General features: G+C 43.8%; 1 protein-coding gene across 4 annotated transcripts in view; it reads right to left on the reverse strand.

Moving 5' to 3' along the window:
• Positions 1–22,528, reverse strand: part of LOC132823341 (serine/threonine-protein phosphatase 2A 55 kDa regulatory subunit B beta isoform) — a 469,634-nt gene that overhangs the window by 220,990 nt on the left and 226,116 nt on the right. Inside the window, exon 1 of one of the 4 annotated variants that reach the window (XM_060837052.1) lies at positions 15,901–16,529. The exons of 2 other annotated variants lie outside the window; for them this stretch is intronic. In XM_060837052.1, coding sequence (XP_060693035.1) covers positions 15,901–15,970 — 70 coding nt within the window. In that variant the 5' untranslated portion in view covers positions 15,971–16,529. Of the gene's footprint in view, positions 1–15,377; positions 15,440–15,900; positions 16,530–22,528 lie in introns of those variants that run through there. One more of the 4 variants, XM_060837053.1, reaches the window with a different exon arrangement.

A 22,528-nucleotide genomic window follows, 5' to 3' on the forward strand; every position in this document is an offset into this window, starting at 1 on the left:
CCAGCAGTCTCTTAAATATCCTCAATGACCTCGCTTCCACAACTGCTGCTGGCAACACATTCCATGCTCTCACAACTCTCTGCGTAAAGAACCCGCCTCTGGCATCCCCTCTATACTTTTTGCCAAACAGCTTAAAACTATGACCCCTCGTGTTAACAATTTCTGCCCTGGGAAATAGTCTCTGGCTATCAACTCTATCTATGCCTCTCATTATCTAGTACACCTCAATTAGATCCCCTCTCTTCCTTTTTACCAATGAAAAAGGTCCGAGTTCAGTCAACTTCTCTTTGTAAGATAAGCCCTCTATTCCAGGCAGCATCCTGGTAAACCTCCTTTGAACCCTCTCCAAAGCATCCACATCTTTCCTATAATAGGGCAACCAGAACTGGACACAGTATTCCAAGTGCGGTCTAACCAAAGTTTTATAGAGCTGCAACAAGATCTCACGGCTCTTAAACTCAATCGCCCTGTTAATGAAAGCCAAAACACCATTTGCTTTCCTAACAACCCCGTCCTCTTAGGTGGCCATTTTAAGGGATTTATGTACCTGCACACCAAGATCCTGCTGTTCCGCCACACTGCCAAGAATCCTGTCCTTAATCCTGTGCTCAACTTTCAAGTTCGACCTTCCAAAATGCATCACTTTGCACTTATCCAGGTTGAACTCCACTTGCCACCTCTCAGCCCATCTCTGCATCCTATCAATGTCACGTTCAGCCTACAACAGTACTCTATACTGTCAACGACACCTCCAACCTTTGTATCGTCTGCAAACTTGCTAACCAATCCTTCAATCTCCTCATCCAAGTCATTAATAAAAATTACAAAGAGTAGAGGCACAAGAACAGAGCCTGTGGAACACCACTCACCACTGACTTCCAGGCAGAATATTTTCCTTCCACTACCACTCGCTGTCTTCTGCCAACCAGCCAATTCTGTATCCAGACAGCTAAATTTCCCTGTATCCCATTCCTCCTGACCTTCTGAACGAGCCTACCATGGGGAACCTTAGCAAATGCCTTGCTGAAGTCCATATACACCACATCCACCACTCGACCCTCATCAACCTGTCTAGTAACATCCTCAAAGAACTCAATAAGATCTGTGAGGCATGACCTGTCCCTCACAAAGCCGTGCTGACTGCATTTAATCAAGCCATGCTCTGGCAGATGGTCATAAATCCAACCCTCAGAATCCTTTCTAACACCTTGCAGACGACAGACATGAGACTGACTGGTCTGTAATTGCCGGGAATTTCCCTATTTCCTTTCTTGAAGAGAGGAATTACATTTGCCTCCCTCCAGTCCTCAGGTACGACTCTGGTGGAGAACGAGGATGCAAAAATCTTCGCAAGCGGCGAAGCAATCACATTTCTCGCTTCCCAAAACAGATGAGGACAAATCTGGTCTAGGCCTGACGACTTGTCAATCTTAATGTTTGTCAAAATTTTCAGCACATCAGCTTCCTCAACCTCTATCGGTTCCAGCATGCTTACCTGCTCCTCAATGGTTTCATTCACCACAAGGTCCTTTTCTTTAGTGAAGACAAAAGCAAAAAACCCATTTAGGGCTTCCCCTACCTCCTCAGGCTCTATTCACAAGTTCCCTATGCTATCCCTGATTGGCCTTACTCTTTCTTTGATCATTCTCTTATTCCTCACATATGTGTAAAATGCTTTTGGATTCTCCCTAATCTTTCCCGTCAAGCCTTTTGCGTGCCCCCTCATGGCTCTCCTCAGATCATTTTTGAGCTCCTTCCTCACCTGCCTGTAACCCTCTAGAGCTGAGCAAGACCCTTGCTTCCTCCACCTTACGTAAGCTGCCTTCTTTATTTTGATGAGAAGCTCCTCCACTCTCATCATCCAAGGTTCCTTTATCTTACCCCTTCTTGCCTGTCTCAGAGGAACACATTTGTGCATCACTCGCAACAACTGTTCCTTAAACAGTCTCCACATGTCTATAGTGCCCTTTCCATGGAACAATTACTCCCAGTCCATGCTTCCCAACTCACATCTGATAGCATCATAGTTTCCTTTTCCCCAATTAAATTCCCCAATTTCCCCATTGTGCCTGTTTCTCTCCTTCTCCAAAGCTATGTAGAATGTGAGGCAGTTGTAGCCACTATCACCAAAATGCTCTCCCACCACAAGATCTGACACCTGCCCTGGCTCATTGCCGAGCACCAAATCCAAAATGGCCTCTCCCCTCATCAGCCTGTCAACATACTGAGTTAGGAAACCCTCTTGAACACACCTTACAAAAACAGCTCCTTCCAAAGAATGTGCTCGAAGGAGGTTCCAATCAATATGGGAAAGTTAAAGTCACCCATTACAACAACTCTACTACATTCACACTTTTCCAAAATCTGCCAACCTACGCCTTCTTCAATCTCCCTGCTGCTATTGGGGGGGCCTGTAGTAAATCCCTAATGAGGTGACTGCTCCCTCACTGTTCCTAATTTCCATCCACACTGACTCAGTAGGCAGACCCTCCTCGACAATGGTAACTTCTGTAGCTGTGATACCTTCTCTGATTAGCAGTGCTACGCCCCTCCTCTTTATCCCCCTATTCTTTTTAAATATTCTAAACCCTGGAACATCCAGCAACCATTCCTGCCCCTGAGAAACCCGTGTCTCTGTTATGGCCACAACATCATAGCACCAGGCACTGATCCATGCTCTAAGCTCATCACTTTTATTCCTGATACTCCTTGCATTAAAGCAAACACACTTTAACTGATCCCTTGGTTCTTTCCCAGGAAATTCCTGCGCTATCTCTTGCTATTGCCTCATCGCTATCAATCTCACCACCGGTATATAGCTCAGGTTCCCACCCCCTGCCATACATGTTTAAACCCTCCTGAACCACTCGAGCTAACCTTCCACCCAGGACATTGGTTCCCTTCCAGTTCAGGTGCAACCTGTTCATCAGGTACAGGTCCCACCTTCCCCACAAGGCATCCCAATTTTCTACATATCTGAAGCCCTCCCTCCTACACCAGCTGCGCAGCCACATGTTAAGCTGCGCCCGCTCCCTGTTCCTCGCCTCACTATTTTGAGGCACCGGTAGTAAACTCGAGAACACGACTCTGTTCGTCCTGTTCTGCAGCTTCCACCCTAACTCCCTGAAATCTCCTTTTATATCCTCAATCCTTTTCCTGGCTATATCATTGGTGCCATTATGTAACACGATTTCTGGCTGTTCACTCTCTTCTTTCAGAATCTTATACACCCGATCCAGAGGACATCCCAGACCCTGGCACCAGAGAGGCAACATACCTTCCAGGAATCCCGATCCTGACTACAAAATCTCCTGTCAATTCTCCTCTCAATCGAGTCTCCTACCACTAGTGCTTTTCTATTCTGCCCCCTTCCCTTCTGTGCCACAGCGTCAGGCTCAGTGCCAGAGAACTGACCACTATGGCTTTCCTCTGGTAAGTCATCCCCCCAGCAGTATCCAAAACGATATACCTATTGCTGAGGGGAATGCCCACAGGGGATCTCTGCACTGTCTGTTGTCCCCTTTCCTCCCCCTGACTGAAACTCATCTATCCTTATCCTGAGCCTCAAGAGTGACCAACTGCCGGTAACTCCTCTCAATTACCCCCTCAGCCTCCCGAATGATCCAGCTCTAGCTCCAATTCCCTATAAAGCCATAAGACATAGGAGCTGGAGTTGAGTGCACTTCCCGCAGATGTAGCCAGCGGAGACATGTGTCACGTGTCATGTCTCTCACCTGCCACATTCTGCAGGAGGAGCAAGCAACTGCCCTAGCATCCTTATCTGAACTCCCACACGATACTAAACAAGAAAGCTTAATTCAATTGCTATAAAATCAAGCAATATACTTATATTCAATAAAGGAAGTTTAGAAATGAACAGCTTGTGTACTGTTAGGGCTCCTATAGCTGATATTCAAAACCAAGATGATGACTATATTCCAATTTGAGCCATATTGATTCAGTCACTACAAAAACACAATAAGATCAAGGAATATTGAATAACATAATGCTAAGATGTACTTCAACATTTCCAAAACAACCGAAGCTTCATACCAACATGACTGCATGTTCTTCTGTCTAGAAGTGCCCTAGCTTCATGATGTACTTCAATCTGTCATGATCGAAGAAAAAGGCCAACTCTTCAGAAACTCCCCATCAGGAAATATTCCCAGCCGGGGTGGGGTAGGGTAGCGTAGCGTGGGGGGAAATGGCGAGGTGGTGAACCTTGTCACTATCTGGCCTAGTTACAGCATTTCAAGAAGAATATCTTGCAGTACCTGACTCCCCAGTCCGTAATGCAAGGCAACAAGGTCCCTCTGAATTTTCTCCAGACCAGAGTCAGCCCAATTCTTCATCTATTCCTACAGTAATGCCAGTTGTTGAGTTAAGGAGTGGCAATGAAGAATCACCACAAGCAGTCACTCAAGATGTGATGAAGTACCAATATTCTCAGCTTTTAAAGACAAACACAATGATAGTCGTACCATCAATATGCAGATTAAGCCTGATGAGATCTCTCAGGTTGGAAATGATCATACAGCACATTAAATTCTGAGCATGCAGCAAGGTGTCTCAGCCATATGAACAATAATCTACCTTTGCATGAACATGTAGAAAACTTTTAAACCTTGCCTAGTTTTCCAGGGACATTGTCAGAAATGACAATATTTGATGATAAAATCCATAGGCACTGCCTTTTCAGACAAAACAGATGGTTTGCGGCATCCACAAACATATTCCCAAAACTAAATGTTCCAGCCCAAGGAACAATGTCTGTGGTCAATACTCTGCTATCCATATGCAAGTCTTTTGAAAGACCTTTGTATTGTCCCAGATAATTCAGACTCTGTTAGTCTTCAACTAGTGAAATTGGTACAGAAGTTCAAAACGTCATTAACCAGCTCTTGAAGAGGATTGATGATATTTATCAGCTCCTCTTCAATGATGTAATTGGGTCATTCACCCATGATTTATTGTCAAATGATCTTTTCAATGTAAGATTTCATGAAAGAGTGCAACATGATGAGACCAATTAAAGTCCAGCCAAGAGATGGTATCTTCTCAACAAATGTTCATTAGTTTTACCCCTGATATAGCCACCCATCCTGTTCCTTTCAATATTTTATGTGAACTTGCCACTTCTCAGACCAAGCCTGAGTGTTGTCCAGGTCTTGCTGCATGTGAACAAGTACTGGTTCAGTATCTGAGGAGGAGTAGTGAAAGATGTAAACATCCTCACTTTTGACCTTAATTGATGAAGCAGTTGAAGGTGGTTGTGTTTGATGAAAAAAAATTATCAATCAGAAACATGTACTTTCTCCCGTACTGATGCCACCTGTTCTGTTCAGCTTTTCTAGTTTTCCTCTGATCTTAAAAGTCCTGCCTTGATTTGCCTTTCCAAAATGCAGCACCTCACCTCTTATCTAAATTAAACTCTATCTGCCTATTGGTCCATCTGTAAAGCCATAAGACATAGGAGCGGAAGTAAGGCCATTTGGCTCACTGAGTCCACTCTACCATTTAATCATGGCTGGTGGGCATTTCAACGCCACTTGTCCGCACTCTTGTAAGCCCTTAATTCCTTGTGAGATTAAGAGTTTATCAATCTCTGCCTTGAAGACATTTAACGTCCCTGCCTCCACTGCGCTCCATGGCAATGAATTCCACAGGTCCACCACTCTCTGGCTGAAGAAAAGTCTCCTCATTTCCATTTTAAATTGACCCCCTCTAATTCTAAGGCTGTGCCCATGGGTCCTAGTATCCCCGCCTTACGGAAACAAATTCCCAGCATCCACCCTTTCTAAGCTTGTAAGTTTCTATTAGGCCTCCCCTTAACCTTCTAGACTCTAATGAATACAATCCCAGGATCCTCAGCCTTTCATTGTATGTTAGGCCTACCATTCCAGGGATCATCCATGTGAATCTCTGCTGGACACGCTCCAGTGCCAGTGTGTCCTTCCTGAGCTGTGGGACCCAAAACTGACACAGTATTCTAAAAGGGGCCTAACTAGAGCTTTATAAAGTCTCAGTAGCACATCATTGTTTTGACATTCCAACCCTCGAGATAAATTACAACATTACATTTGCTTTCTTAATCACAGACTCAACCTGCAAGTCAGCCTTTAGAGAATCCTGGACTAGCATTCCCAGATTCCTTTGAACTTTGGCTTTATGAATTTTCTCACCGCTTAAAAAATAGTCCATGCCTGTATTCTTTTTTCCAAAGTGCAAGACCTCACATTTGCTCACGTTGAATTTCATCAGCCATTTCTTGGACCACTCCGAAACTGTCTAAATCTTTCTGCAGCTTCCTCACCTCCTCAGAACTACCTGCCTGTCCACCTAACTTTGCATCATTGGCGAACTTCGCCAGAATGCTCCCAAATCCTTTCATCCAGATCATTAATATATAAAGTGAACAGCTGCAGCCCCAACATTGAACCCTGCGTGACACCACTTGTCACTGGCTGCCATTCTGAAAAAGAACCTTTTATCCCAACTCTCTGCCTTTTATCAGACAGCCAATCCTCAGTCCATGCCAGTAGCTCATCTCGAACACCATGGGCCCCTCACATTACCCAGCAGCCTCTCATGAGGCACCTTATGAAACGTCATTTGGAAGTCTAGGTAGATAACATCCACCAGGTTTCCCTGGTCTAACCTACTTGTTACCTCTTCAAAGAATTCTAACAGGTTTGTCAGGCATGACCTCCCCTTACTAAATCCATGCTGATTTGTTCAAATCGGACCCTGCACTTTCAAGAATTTAGAAATCTCATCCTTAATGATGGATTCTAGAATTTTACATACAACTGAGATTAGGCTACTCAGCCTATAATTTTCCATCTTTTAACTTGATCCTTTCTTGAACAAGGGGGTTACAACAGCGATTTTCCAATCATCTGGGACTTTCCCTGACTCCAGTGATCTTTGAAAGATTACAACGAACACCTCTGTTATTTCTTCAGCCACCTCCCTCAGAACTCTAGGGTATATCCCATCCGGGCCAGAAGATTTATCAATTTTTAGAGGTTTGAGCTTTTCTAGCACTTTCTCTTTTGTAATGGCTACCATTCTCAATTCTAGCCCTTGACTCTCCTTAATTGTTGGGATATTACTCATGCCTTCCACTGTGAAGACTGACACAAAGTATTTGTTAAGTTCTTCAGCTATTTCCTTATCTCCCATCACTAACCTTCCTGCATCAATTTGGAGTTGTCCAATTTCTACTTTTGCCTGTCGTTTGTTTCTTATGTATTGAAAGAAACTTTTACTATCATTTCTAATATTACTGGCTAGCCTACCTTCATATTTGATCCTCTCCTTCCTTATTTCTCTCTTTGTTATCCTCTGTTTGTTTTTGTAGTCTTCCCAATCTTGTGATTTCCCAGTGCTCTTGGCCACTTTATAGCTTCCTTCTTTTTCTATGATACATTTCCTGACTTCCTTTGTCAGCCATGGCTGTCTAATCAACACCACCTCTCCTCCTCCATCGCTCCCCCACCACCCCCCAGCTCCCAACCACGATAATCTTTCTTTTCTTTGGGACGAACCTCTGTACTGTGGCCTCAATTGCACCCAGAAACTCCTGCCAATGTTGCTCTACTGTCTTCCCCACTAGGCTTTGCTTCCAGTAGATTTTTGTCAGTTCCTCTCTCATGCCCTTATCTTTATTTAACTATAACACCATTACATCCGATTTTGCCTTTTCTGTTTCAAATTGCAGACTGAACTCTACAATATTATGATCGTTGCTTCCTAAGTGTTCCCTTACTTTAAGATCTTTTATAAAGTCTGGCTCATTACATAGCAGTAAGTCCAGAATATCCTGCTACCTTGTGGGCTCCATCACAAACCGTTCCAAAAAGTCATCCTGTAAGCATTTCATGAATTCCCTTTCTTTGGATCTACCAGCAACATTATTCACCCAGTCTATTTGCATATTGAAGTCCCCCATGATCACCGTGACCTTGCCTTTCTGACATGCCCTATTTCCTGATGAATCGCCTGATGAAGAAGCGTCGCTCCGAAAGCTAGTGTGCTTCCAATTAAACCTGCTGGACTATAACCTGGTGTTGTCTGATTTTTAACTTTGTACATCACAGTCCAACACCGGCATCTCCAAATCATATCTATTTCCTGGTACATTTTGCGCCCCTGGTGCTGACCACTGCTGGGAGGTTGGTACGTAACTCCCATTATGGATTTTTTGCCTTTGTGGTTTCTCAACGCCACCCACACAGACTCCACATCATCCAAACCTATGTCGTTCAGTGCCATAGGTTTAATTTCATTCTTAACTAACAAGGCAACCCCAGCCCCCTCTGCCCACCTCCCTGTCTTTTTGATAAGTTGTAAATCCTTGGATGTTTAACGCCGATCCTGAACCCCCGCAACCACATCTCTGTGATGCCTACCACATCCTAATCATTCACAATGATTTGTGCTGTTAATTCGTCTACTTTTTTTTTACAAACACTACAAGCATTTAGATAAAGCATTTTAATGCTAATTTTCTTATCCTCGTGATTTCCATCATCTCTAGTAATATGTCCTAAGTTACCCTTCCTTTTTGCTTAAGTTCTAGTCTGCCTTGAATTTAAACCCCACACACATGCTAGCCTATTGCTTATCTTTCTACTTGACTCCACACTCCCTGTTGCTTTCCCTTTCCCTCCACCCCCTCCAACTCACAAGTTTAAAGACCTAGTAACCACCCTATTTATCCTTTACGCCAGAACACTGGTTCCAGATCGGTTCAAGTGGAGACCATCCCATCGTTACAGATGGCCCCGGTTCCAAAATTGATGCCAATGTCCCATGAAATGGAATCCCTCTTTCCCACATCAATCTCTTAGCCACGTGTTTAATTCCTTAATTTTCTTATCCCTATGCCAATGAGCATGCGGCTCGGGCAGCAGTCTAGAGACTATGACCCTTGAGGACCTGTTCTTCAATTTCCTTCCTTGCGCTTGATATTCCCCAAACAGGTCCTCCTTCCTAGTCTTGCCTATGTTGTTTGTGCCAACGTGCACCACAACAACTGGATCTTCTCCCCCTCACTCCAATATCCTTTCAAGTCGGTTGGAGATGTCCTGCACCCTGGCGCCAGGCAGGCAACATACCATGCGGGACTCCTGATCTGGCTCACAAAGGATCTGACCAAGATTCAATTGTAACCTGAGGTAACCTTCTTCACTGTCTACTACACCTCCAATGTTAGTGTCACCTGCAAACTTACTAACCATATCTCCTATGTTCACATCCAAATCATTTATGTAAATGACAAAAAACAGTGGACCTAGCACCAACCCTTGTGGCACACTGCTGGTCACAGGCCTCCAGTCTGAAAGACAACCCTCCACCATCACCCTCTGTCTTCTACTTTCAGGCCAGTTCTGTATCCAAATGGTTAATTTGCCTTGTATTCCATGAGATCTAACCTTGCTAACCAGTCTCCCATGTGGAACCTTGTTGAACACCTTACTGAAGTCCATATAGATCACGTCCAAAGCTTTGCCCACATCAATTCTCTTTGTTGTTTCTGCAAAAAACTCAATCACGTTAGTGAGACATGATTTCCCACACACAAAGCCACGTTGATGATCCCGAATCTGTCCTTGCCTTTCCAAATACATGTACATCCTGTCCCCCAGGATCCTCTCCAACAACATGCCCATGGCTGATGTCAGACTCATTGGTCTATAATTCCCTGGCATTTCCTTATCATGTTTCTTAAATAGTGGCACCACATTAGCCAACCTCCAGTCTTCTAGTACTTTACCTGTGGCTATTGATGATACAAGTATCTCAGCAAGAGGCCAGCAATTATGACTCTATGACTATCCTAGCTTCCCACAACATTTTTGGGTACATCTAATCAGGTCCCAAAGATTTATCCACCTTATTGTGTTTTAAGACATCTAGCACCCCCTCCTCTATATTATGGACATTTTTCAAGATATTGCTATTTATTTCCCCAAGTTCTCTAGTTTCCATATTCTTTTCCACAGTAAACACTAATGTAAAATACTCATTGAGTATCACCCCTATCTCCTGCTGTTCCACACATAGGCTGCCTTGCTGATCTTTGAGGGACCCGATTCTCTCCCTAGTTACTCTTTTGTCCTCAATGTATTTGTAGAATCCCTTTAGATTCTACTAATCCTATTTGTTAAAGGTATCTCATGTCCCCTTTTTGCCCTCCTGATTCCCCTCTCGAGTATACTCCAACTGCATTTACACTCTTCTAGGGAAATTGACTCAATTTCTGCTGCTTATACCTGACATATGCTTCCTTCTTAATCTTGACCAAAACCTGAATTTCTCTAGTCATCCTGCAGTCTCTACATCTACCATGCTTACCCATCAGCCAAACAGGAATATACTGTCTCTGGATTCTCAGTATCTCATTTTTGAAGGCTTCCCATTTTCTAGCCACCTCTTTACCTGCGAACATCTGCCATTCCCCCATCAACTTTTGAAAGTTCTTGCTTAATACCATCAAAGTTGGCCTTCCTCCAATTTAGTCTTCAACTTTTAAATCCAGTCTATCTTTTATCATCACTATTTTAAAATTAATAGAATTATGGTCATTGGCCCCAAAGACTTCCTTGCTGACACCTCAGTCACTTGCCCTGCCCTAATTCCTAAGAGTAGGTCAAGTTTTGTACCTTCTCTAGTAGGTACATCCACATGCTGAATCAGAAACATTTCTTGTACACACTTAAATTTCACTCCAACCAAAGCCTTAACACTATGACAGTCTATGTTTGAAAAGTTAAAAATCCTGTACCATTACCATCCTATTATTCTTACAGATAACCAAATCTCCTTACAAATTTGTTTCTCAATTTCCTGCTGACTATTAAGGGGTCTACAGTACAATTCGAATAAGTTTATCAGCCCTTTCATATTTCTCACTTCCACCCAAACAACATCCCTGGACATACTCCCAGGAATATTCTCCCTAAGTACTGCCGTAATGTTATCCCTAATCAAAAACGCCATTCCCCCTCCTCTCTTGCACCCCCTCCCCCCCTTTCTATCCTTCCTATAGCTTCTAAACCCTGGAACATTAAACGGCCAGTCCTGTACTTCTGAGCCACATTTCTGTAATCACTGGGATACCCCAGTCCTATGTTCACAACCATGCCCAGAGTTCATTTTCTTGAATTGTTGTAAGATTTCCCATCACCGAATGAAATCCAAAATCAGTGGTGTTGTTGCTTCAAACAAACTGAACTGCAGAGAGTGACCCACGCATTTGCTGAGCAGAGAGAAGTCTTGATTTTTTTCCCTTTTCAAAAAATCTCTTCGTCCCGGTTTCTGTCATCCTCTGTCAGGCTAAACTCTACCTAACACTGGACTCAGATGATCCACAAATATTAAATGTATTTCAACATCACAGCAGCATTTTTTTTCATGGATTGAAAGGGTTTGGTTTGAAATGTTGAAGGCTGCAATGGAGCCATCATTATTGTAAATCCCGTCAATGCACTAAGTGTCTCAGCAGGATCTCCATCAAACCTCGAAGCACTAGCTTAAAAGAGATCCATCCCTCAGGAACGCTTATGCCAGCACTATTCCAAAACCAGCTAACAAAAAAAATGGAATGATGGTCTAAATTTTAACACAGACACTAATCTCCCTTTTTTTGGTGTTAATAGCTCCTAACAGACCAAGTCATTGCTTTTTTATAAAGATAGAATATTATAACCATGGAATACAGATTATGCTATTCTCTTGAAGCTGTCTCTTGGAAAAATTTATTACAGGATGAGAACCGACTATTATTGGTCTTCAGGTTATGCACTACAACCATTTGCTGTGGAAGAAAGGTCACTAGCCAGCGGACACAAATTTAAATTATTCAGAAAAAGAAGCAGAGGTTAAAAGTGTTTTCTTCACCTAGCAACTTGTTATAATTTGGAATTTACTGCCTGAAGTGGAAAAAGATCCAATAACAACGTTCAAAAGAGAACTGGATAAATATTTGAAAGAGAAAAAATTTGCAAGGCTGTGGGGAAAGGACAAAGGAATGGGACAAAATAGTCAGAACTTGTAAATTGCCAGGATAGGTAAGCTTGGCGAAATGATCATATTTTTCCTCCAGTGTATCATTCAATAACGTGATTCAGGATTCTTTCAGAACATTTTCACTTCTTTTAAATAGAGGTGCTGCGGGAAAGGGAAGTCAAAGGTCCTAGATGTTCTGACCCCTCATTTAAATAAGGCATTATGATATTAACTATTGAGTGACTTGACACATTCCATCCATCAAGGAGCCAGTTTAAGAGGGTGACTTTCTGAAAATTTAACCCTGGAGCTTTGGACTTATTCATTTTTAGAGGTTAGCCAATGTGAGGCATGGGAAAGGCAGGGTGAGCAGGCTGCTATTCAGTGATTTATTTTAAATGTATAAAAGAATCAGAGATAAAAGCTTCTTAACATGTTATATAAAAACCATTATTCCTAACTCTCCTGATATCATTTAAAGGTGGACAACAAAAGAAGATCCTGGATCACTCCTCAATCTCAAGTATCAAGGCCAAAGAAAGCCTTAGTATATGAATTTACACATGACATTGGCAGCTTTATGTTAAATAAAATCCACTCATTCTCCACTGGAAATCAACATGGAATCAAACCAAAATCAACTTTGCACTGACATACTGTTACAAAATTCTGGGTTGGAAATTCAGATTGAACATACCCCTGGAGGTTTGAAGTCACAAATGTGGACCTCCAATCTCTTGTTCTCACACCTGCATTCTCCCTCACACTGCCCTGATTTCCCACTCTATTTGGAAAGTAACTAGAATCCACATTTTGCATCTGCATTATCTTTGATAGTCAATTTATACCCTATTATTAAGATTTTCAGCACTAATGATGCATGGATTCAAAGAAAACAAAGAAATATATACTTTTAACACATCTAAGACTACCCAACCAGAATGCTTATAACAGCAGTTGGAGGTTCACTGGCCTCCTGGAGACTCAGTCAATCCTGGAAGACTGTCAACCATCTGCAATATTAATTGTTGCAACTTTAAATAATTAAGATTGCACATTTAACTACCTGTTTTATTCAAAGATTATCAGAAATCATTTGGAAAAATTATAATATTAGGTAATGCGATGGAAGATTGTGGCTTCAGTCCACAGCATCTTTATGAACTGCCCCTATTGTTTATTGCCTGCCACTCTCATACTTTCCACCAAATAGGCAGTTGAAGACATTTAGATTGTGATTGGCTGATTGACCTTCAAAACCTTCAAGTGCATGTACTGTATGCAGAATTATGTAAGGTTTACTGCACAGAAACAGGCCATTCAGCCCAACTATCCATGCTAACATTCATACCTGACACAAGCCTCCTCCCAGCCTTCTTTATCTAACCACATCAGCATGACCCTCTATCCTGACCCAGCAATACAATGCGCTCAGATCCTTTATGGAGTGCCATTTTTCCATCCTGAGCAAAGATGTACCTCCATTACCATCAATAATGATCAGACAAGCAGCAGGCCAAGTGGACAGTCAGCATTTTCAGAGAATTGAAAAGTCATTTGCCAAATCCTCCAACTGCATTCACCCCTTCTTCTGTTCAAACTATCCTAATGTTTCTGAAGCAGTCCAAATAATAAAAGGGAAGGAGCAGGATGGGCCATGTTATGGATTCACAATCCCTTCTAAGCATTCTCTGAGCAGGCCCAGGCTGTGGTTTGATGATGCTGCAAATCCCCCAAGATGGGCCTCAGTAAAGCCAGTAGTCCTTCCCAGACCTGCCCTGGTTCTGTCTCAATGTCACCAGGGATCTACAGCAACTTGTCCGTGTTGGGTGGCACGGTGGCTCAATGGTTAGTACTGCTGCCTCACATCCCCAGGGACCCAGGTTCGTTTCCAGCCTTGGGCAACTGTCTGTATGGAGTGTGCACATTCTCCCTGTGTCTGCGTGGGTTTCCTCCTGCAGTCCAAAGATGTATGGTGCTAGAAAAGCACAGCTGGTCAGGCAGCATTCCAGGAACAGGACAGTCAATGTTTCGAGCATAACCCTTTCATCAGGAATAGGGTATGCTCCTGCTTCTTGGATGCTGCCTGACCGGCTGTGCTTTTCCAGCACCACACTTCTTGACTCTGATCCCCAGCATCTGCAATCCTCATTTTCTCTGCAGTCCAAAGATGTGCGGGTTAAGTGGTTTGGCCGTGTTAAATTGCCCAGTGTCCAGGGATGTCCGCGATGGATTAGGCATGGGTTACAGGTATAAGGCAGGGGACTGGGTCTGGATGGGATGCTCTTTGGAGGGTCAATGGGCTGAATGGCCTACTTCCACGCAGTGGGTGTTCTATTATTCTATGATAGGGGAAAGTCCTTGGTTCCATTTCTCACAAATCTATATGCCCTATAATGCAAATAATGCTTTAAAGACAAATCCTTAATGCACTTGCTTAAAAATCTAAGGGCACTGTTAATTGCATCACTTGAGCCTGACAAAATCTGATGCGATTGCAGATATAACTGACACCCAATCTTTCTGCTGCTCTGTCCACAGATTGAGAAACTGTACCAGAAGGACTGCAATAAGGGATTCAGCATCTGCAAATAACCAATCATGGCAGCCAGGGGAAATAAAATTTCACAATAATGTTGCAATCCATTGAAGACAATTCAAGTGCAGCTCCGTGAGAGGGTGTTTCTCAATACATGAGCACCAATATTCTCACTGGCAACAAGTCTGCAATGCTCTCTAGAGACAGTAGCCACCCACCCCCCTCCAAGCTCAGTCTGAGAGTTGGGCCTCAGAGAAATCTGGGAACATCACATTTTCTTTCAAATTAGCGAGGTTTTCGTTTTAGGAGAAAAAAAATCAGCCCCTTCACTGTTAAACTGCAGCAACAAATTCACTGAACAGTGGGGCAGGAGTGTGGATATAGGAAAAGATAACTGAGCTAAGAAACAAGGAAATCTCAGGCTACAAGCTTACGAGGTCAACGTGTAAAAGGTCAAAAGTTAGAATATTGCCGTTAAAGATAGAAGGCAAATCAAGTTTCACGAGATTGGGAGGGGCTGGGGGGCGGATAATGTCCTATAACCCTTTTTTTTGGAATCTGCCACTGAAGATTTTCTTTGAAATCACGACCCCATGACCGGGGAGGGGGTGTCTCAGGTTATTCATGGACCTTTCATCAAACAGCAATCATGTGCTGAAGTCAAATTTCTCGGCAAAGGTGCATCCCTGAGCCTTCTGAAAATTGAAAATAAAAGAAAAAAAAGCCTGCATAATGCGTGTCACCAAGAGCGGAAGAAATAAATCGAGCCATGAGAAACACTTTACACTCCAAGGGGAAAACGTACTGAATGTCACCTCACCTGGACTGTGGCCAGTCGAGTTCATCGCGTTACATAAGCCGGTATCTGTGCTCATGGTGTTACTGCAGTTCGCCTTACAGATCATGAAGGAATTTGCCTTTTTCTAGCCCCCCCACCACCCCTCCCTGCCTTTTGATCGAGGATATGTATCAGCAATGTGTATGCTCAGACGCGTAACTGCGGATTAACAATTTCAGGCAAGATATCCCTCCCCACCCACCCCTTCTCTTCAAAAGAAGCTCTTGCTTCGAGCAGACCCCAACATCTCAGAGGAGTTTGTCATATTTTTTAAAAACCCAAATTCACCCACAGGTTCCCTGTCCCTGCAACACTGCAATCTTAAATCAGGCAACAACTGGCCCTCTTGCCTTTCACTCGTGGTCAAAAATGTGGGAAAATCATTTGACTCAATGATCAAAACCCACAGTATTTTTCAAGAAAGACGATCGAGACTGACAGTCACATCACCCGCACCCCACATTCAAATAAACGACCCGGGTTAAACAACAGCCAAAAATAATACCTTCAGTTGCATAGTTGTGGTCGCGCAGAAAACTGTTGTTGATTTTGCGGGTGTCAATCTCCTCCTCCATTTACAGCCGGATTACTTGGAGATGTGGAAGTGAAGCAGACAGGTATCCACGATCCCATTGCCCTAGTGGTGCGGGTGGGACAGCCAGCTCGCACGGCGCGACATACTCCGAGGGTAGACGACTGGGGGGAACCGCGCTGCAAGCCTGCGCCTCCCTCACCAAGCCAAGGGGAGACGCTCGAATCAGCCGAGCAGCTCCTTCTGCAGTCCCCAGCAGCTACACTAGCAGGGCATGCTCCTGGCGTGACCTGTCCACTGCGTCTCCCTTTTGTCTTAATGGCTCTTAAACCAGGAGGCACTGAGAGAGAAAAAATAATAAACTCGAGTGCAAATTAAATTGTGTGGACATATATATTAAAAAAAATCAGGCAGTGCCCTGCAATTATTCCAGTGCCCTTTTTTTCAAAGTTTGCCCTGTTGACATCAGTCAGCCCAGAGCCCAGTCTAAAGGTGTGAGGGCGTGTGAAGTGAAGCAGGCGTCAGAGAAAAGATTTCAGGATTAAAATTCTGTAGTTACTTCAGGCAGACAAAATGCGTCAGCACCTCCTGTGTGCTGATTCTCTCTCTCTCTCTCTCTACAGTGCTGCATGAGGCTGCCTCTATTGCAGCTGGAGCCGTATGCTGCATTAGTACAGGCTCCTCCCATACAGCTTGGCAATGTCCAACCGCATCAGAACCACTCTCCCTCTCTCTCAAACACACACTCGCTAGTTCCAAGCTGCAGTAACCAGAAGCAACAGACTGGAGGATTGCTAATGCACCGCCATCGCTGCAGAATCTGCTGCCTACAACCGTTCCCCTCGGAAAGGCTGGGTGCTAAACTGGGTACACCCCAGCCAGCACCCATCAAAGAGAAAGCTTACTGCTGCTTAATCAGCAGGACTGCCAAAGAGTTAAAACAAAACCTCAAGGAACGGAAGAGGGCAGATAGATGCCAGGCATTCCCCAACATTGCAGCAAGACGTTAAGTTAAGGAAGGGTAGGTACCTCAGAAAATCCACTAACGCCACAGTTTGCAGATCACGAAGAGATTGCAATTAAAGAAGCACAGTTGGTTTAAAAAAATTTAAAACGGGAACAATTTAATCAGACTATCCCCTTCCCAACACCAAGGAATTGAGGAGTATAAGATGATTGAAGGTTGAGGATGGTGAGATACCATTTCCACCAGTCAGGAGGTCCAGAACAAAGATTCAATAACATTAAAATCAGAGACAGGTCATTTACTGGTGGACGGGAAGCATAACTTTACACTGAGATTTGAGGAAATTCTCTATCGCAAAAAAAGTCAATTGAAATTTTTCAGTTAGATTTATAGCTTCATGTTTCACAAAGACATTTAAAGAAATACTGAAGCAACGCAGCTAAGATACAGAGCATTCAAGATCAAACAGAATAGCAGTGCAGGTTCATGGGGCTAAATAGCTTTGTTCTTCCTTCCAAAAAGACTGCGGTGGAACTTGGAAAGCTGTGTGCTGGATGAACAAGATCAACTTAATGGTAAGTTATATACACAGAGCTAGAACAGTACATATTTAGGAAAAGTTAAAAGAGATATGCAGAGTGACATGGAGAAGTAAAGCAGGGGTCGTTAATAGCTGCATACATGGGAATCAGCTCACAACTTTAAAAACAGAGGATGTTTGTCACTGGGAATGGGAATCTCCAGTGGAGGGCTCTCTATGGGGGAAGTCCTCCTTTTTTCCCTTGGGGATCCTGTGTAGAGGGTATTGTACACAGCAGTTACTTAACAACCAAAGATTGTGGTGATTCACAGAATACCAGCCCAACTGCTTATATTGCGGTGTTGTGGAGTCCGTGGACCACGTATATATTGGTTGTGGGCATTTGCACTCCCTTTTTGAAGAACTTCCCGTTACATTTTTGATTGCAGTTCATCCCTCGCTCCTGATCTTTGGACACCAGGTGCAGGCAGATTGGAGGATCTCCTCATGGGTCTGCTCCTGGGCCTAGCCAGGCTGGCTATAAACAGATCCAGGCAGCGGGCTGTGAAGAGGGTCATCTCTGCCAACTGCCTGCCCCTCTTTCAGCTGTTATATTTGAGCCTGGTGTCCCTGGAGAGGGTGCACATGGTGTCCAGTAATGCTCTCAATGTTTTTATGGGGAGGTGAGAACCACGGGCAGGCGGGGATTGGGGTGCTTTATTTCCCCCTCCAATTCTATTTTGATTTAATCTCTACCCTCCCTCTTCACTTTCTTCGTGTAAGCATTGCCCTTATTGGGCTTTGCTTGTTACTGGTTCACTGACGACCCCATGGGTGTTTTCCTGGTGATGGAAAGAATACAGTTTTTTTGCACAATGGTGTATTTTTACTGAGTCACTGCACATAACACACATCAAAAAAAATAGGATGCAGATTAATGAACACCTCCTGTGAGAAAAGCAGCGTAGCTCACTGAAACAGGGAGGTAAACAAGTGGCTGGAAGCATGGAGTAAGAGCAATGTTGGTGTCTGGATTAGAGTGGTGCTGAAAAAGCACAGCAGGTCAGGCAGCATCCGAGCAGCAGGAAAATCAACGTTTCCGGCAAAAGCCCTTCATCAGGAATGATAAGCAACATTACCTTCAGAAATAATTGGGAATCCTTCCAAAACAAAGAAGATTGGAACAACAGAGACTGACCCTATTTGCTTTATGTGTAATCATATGACATTGCCAGAGCAAAGAATAAGCATTTACAGTACAGCTCTATTGATCTATGGTAGTAACATGCATGTTCCACAGGAGCCTTCTTCCACCTTCCCTTCCCTTCCTAACATTCGTATTCTTGCTGTCCTCATTTACTTAGCCTGAGCGATTCAATTTACCTACTCTTTGTGGTAACAAAGTCTACATTTTCTGAGTAAGCAACTTCCTTCTGGATTCTTCATGTGACTTGTTGGTAATTGTCTTATCTTCATGGCTCCTAGTTTCGGAAAATCTTCGTAAGGTGAAGCATCTTCTCTACATCCACCCTCTCAACTCCTTCATGACGCAAAAAAAAACTCACCATTTGAGCTATCTCTTGTCCAGAGGAAATTACACTGGAGTAGATGGATTTGGAAAGAGGTAATAGGATCCCATGTAAGACAGACCACAGGGTAGAAAACAGTCAATAGAAAGTGGACACACTTTCCTCATTCCTGAAGAAGGGCTTATGCCCGAAACGTCAAATCTCCTGTTCCTTGGATGCTGCCTGACCTGCTGCGCTTTTCCAGCAACACATCCAGCTTTTTCCAGCGGCACGGTGGCACAGTGGTTAGCACGGCTGTCTCACAGCGCCTGAGACGCGGGTTCAATTCCCGACTCAGGCGACTGACTGTGTGGAGTTTGCACGTTCTCCCCGTGTCTGCGTGGGTTTCCTCCGGGTGCTCCGGTTTCCTCCCACAGTCCAAAGATGTGCGGGCCAGGTGAATTGGCCATGCTAAATTGCCCATAGTGTTAGGTAAGGGGTAAATGTAGGGTATGGGTGGGTTGCGCTTCGGCGGGTCGGTGTGGACTTGTTGGGCCGAAGGGCCTGTTTCCACACGGTAAGTAATCTGATCTAATCTAAGCTCTGATCTCCAGCATCTGCAGACCTCACTTTCTCCTCAGTCAATAGATAGAAAAAGATACACATACCAAGGAAACATATTAATCAAAGACTAGGAGAAAATGAAACACTGCAGGATGCAAATATATAATACTCTATGTACTATTTTATACAACTCTATATACTATTTGTGGGGAGTAGGTGATTTATTGCCCTAGAACTGAGTGACTTGCTTGACCATTTCAGAGAGCAGTTAAGAGTCAAACACACTGCTTTGGGTCTGGAGCCACATGTAGGCCAGACCAGGTAAGGACCACAAATCTATTTTGCCTAAAGGACATTAATGAACCGGCTGGATTTTTAAAATAATCAATGATAGTTGTCAGGGTCACCATATCTGACACTCACTTTATATTCCAGATCTATGAACTGTATTTGAATTTCGCCAGCTACTGTGGACGGATTTGAACCCATGTCTCTATAGTAATCTGAATCTCTGGATTACTAGCCCACTATATGCCAGAAGCTCTAGAAATAAGATGATGGGAATTAGCATCTTTACATTATTGGGAATGTTTAACTATGTATGATATTAAAGAGTTAACTTACTCTGCTGACCTGCAGGAAATTGGATGTTTCAAGACTAGGATGGGATGCCTCTGACTTACAGATAGATTGTAAGAAATTACATTGACATCTCCTATTATCCAGAGCCATTTACATGACCATTTCCTTGCCATTCAAAAGCCTATTTACATTTTCATTCCCTATTCAGAAATCAATAAGAACATTATAGTTGGAATTCTGACTACTCCCTGTAGTTAAAACAATACAATTCACACCAGATCTGGCCATTAAAGGATGATTTGCATTACAATGTTTCTGGAAATGAGATAGGTTAGATTCCCTACAGTGTGGAAACAGGCCCTTTGTCCCAAGAAGCCCACGCTGACCCTCTGAAGTGCAACCTACCCAGAGATTCTCCCTAACGCTACAAGCAATTTTTAGCATGGCCAATTCACCTAACCTGCACATTTTTGGACTGTGGGAGGAAACCAGAGCACCCAGAGGAAACCCACGCAGACACGGGGAGAATGTGCAAACTCCACACAGACAGTTGCACGAGGTGGGAATTGAACCCATGTCCCTGGCACTGTGAAGCAGCAGTGCTAACCACTGAGCCACCATGCCGTCCTGTCACTGGTCACTGCAGATGGTCACTGCATTGTGTCTTGACTGGCATGTGACTGTGAGGGAGTGACTGGGGGCTGTCTTGTGAGCATTACTGACTGTGATGTAAAGGTTTTGTTAAAGGAAGAACAGTTTATTTTTGTTCAGAGACAGCTTCCTTGGACAAGTCTTGCAAGCATGGCAAGGAGTGTTCAGGGTTTCTCCAAAGCTTGTACTGTACTGTGCTTCATAAATTTTGCTTGTTCACAGAAGTTGGAGTGTTGCAGTTGCATCAAGTGCATAAGCATCTCAGGAAAAATGAACTTAACACTGTCGACCCCTAAGAATGATAAAAATGATAACTGCTCCTGCAAAGATGGATAGGATAATAAGACCATAAGACATAGGAGTGGAAGCAAGGCCATTCGACCCCTTGAGTCCACTCCGCCATTTAATCATGGCTGATGGGCATTTCAACTTCACTTACCTGCATTCTCCCCGTAGCCCTTAATTTCTTGAGACATCAAGAATCTATCAATCTCTGCCTTGAAGACATTTAGCGTCCCGGCCTCCACTGCACTCCGCAGCAATGAATTCCACAGGCCCGCCACTCTCTGGCTGAAGAAATGTCTCCACATTTCTGTTCTGAATTGACCCCCTCTAATTTTAAGGCTGTGCCCACGGGTCCTAGTCTCCCCGCTTAACGGAAACAATTTCTTAGCGTCCACCCTTTCCAAGCCATGTATTATCTTGTAAGTTTCTATTAGATCTCCCCTTAACCTTCTAAACTCCAATGAGGACAATCCCAGGATTCTCAGCCGTTCCTCGTATGTTAGACCTACCATTCCAGGGATCATCCGTGTGAATCTCCACTGGACACGCTCCAGTGCCAGTATGTCCCTCCTGAGGTGTGAGGCCCAAAACTAGACACAGTACTCCAAATGGGGCCTAACCAGAGCTTTATAAAGTCTCAGTAGCACATCACTGCTTTTATATTCCAACCCTCTTGAGATAAATGACAACATTGTATTCGCTTTCTTAATCATGGATTGAACCTGCATGTTTACCTTTAGCGAATTCTCGACTAGCACTCCCAGATCCCTTTGTACTTTTGCTTTATGAATTTTCTCACCGTTTAGAAAGTAGTCCATGCTTGTATTCTTTTTTCCAAAGTTCAATCCCTCGCATTTGCTCACATTGATCTTCATCAGCCATTTCCTGGACCACTCTCCCAAACTGTCTAGATCCTTCTGCAGCCTTCCCACTCCCTCAGTACTACCTGCCTGTCCACCTAACTTCGTATCATCGGCAAACTTCGCTACTATGTCCCCAGTCCCTTCATCCAGATCATTAATATATCACGTGAACAGCTGCGCCCCAACACTGAAGCCTGTGGGACACCGCTTATCACCGGCTGCCATTCCGAAAAAGAACCTCTTATCCCAATTCTCTGCCTTCTGTCAGACAGCCAATCCTCAATCCATGCCAGTAGCTCACCTTGAACACCATGGGCCCTCACCTTACTTAGCAGCCTCCCGTGTGGCACCTTATCAAAGGCCTTTTGGGAGTCTAGATAGACCACATCTACTGGGTTTCCCTGGTCTAACCTACTTGTCACCTCTTCAAAGAATTCTAACAGGTTTGTCAGGCATGACCTCCCCTTACTAAATCCATGTTGACTTGTTCTAATCTGACCCTGCTCTTCCAAGAATTTAGAAACCTCATCCTTAACGATGGATTCTAGAATTTTACCAACAACTGAGGTTAGGCTAATTGGCTTATAATTTTCCATCTTTTGTCTTGATCCTTTCTTGAACAATGGGGTGATAACAGTGATCTTCCAATCGTCCGGGACTT

The sequence above is a fragment of the Hemiscyllium ocellatum genome, chromosome 16 (assembly GCF_020745735.1).
Source record: "Hemiscyllium ocellatum isolate sHemOce1 chromosome 16, sHemOce1.pat.X.cur, whole genome shotgun sequence".
NCBI lineage: Eukaryota > Metazoa > Chordata > Chondrichthyes > Orectolobiformes > Hemiscylliidae > Hemiscyllium > Hemiscyllium ocellatum.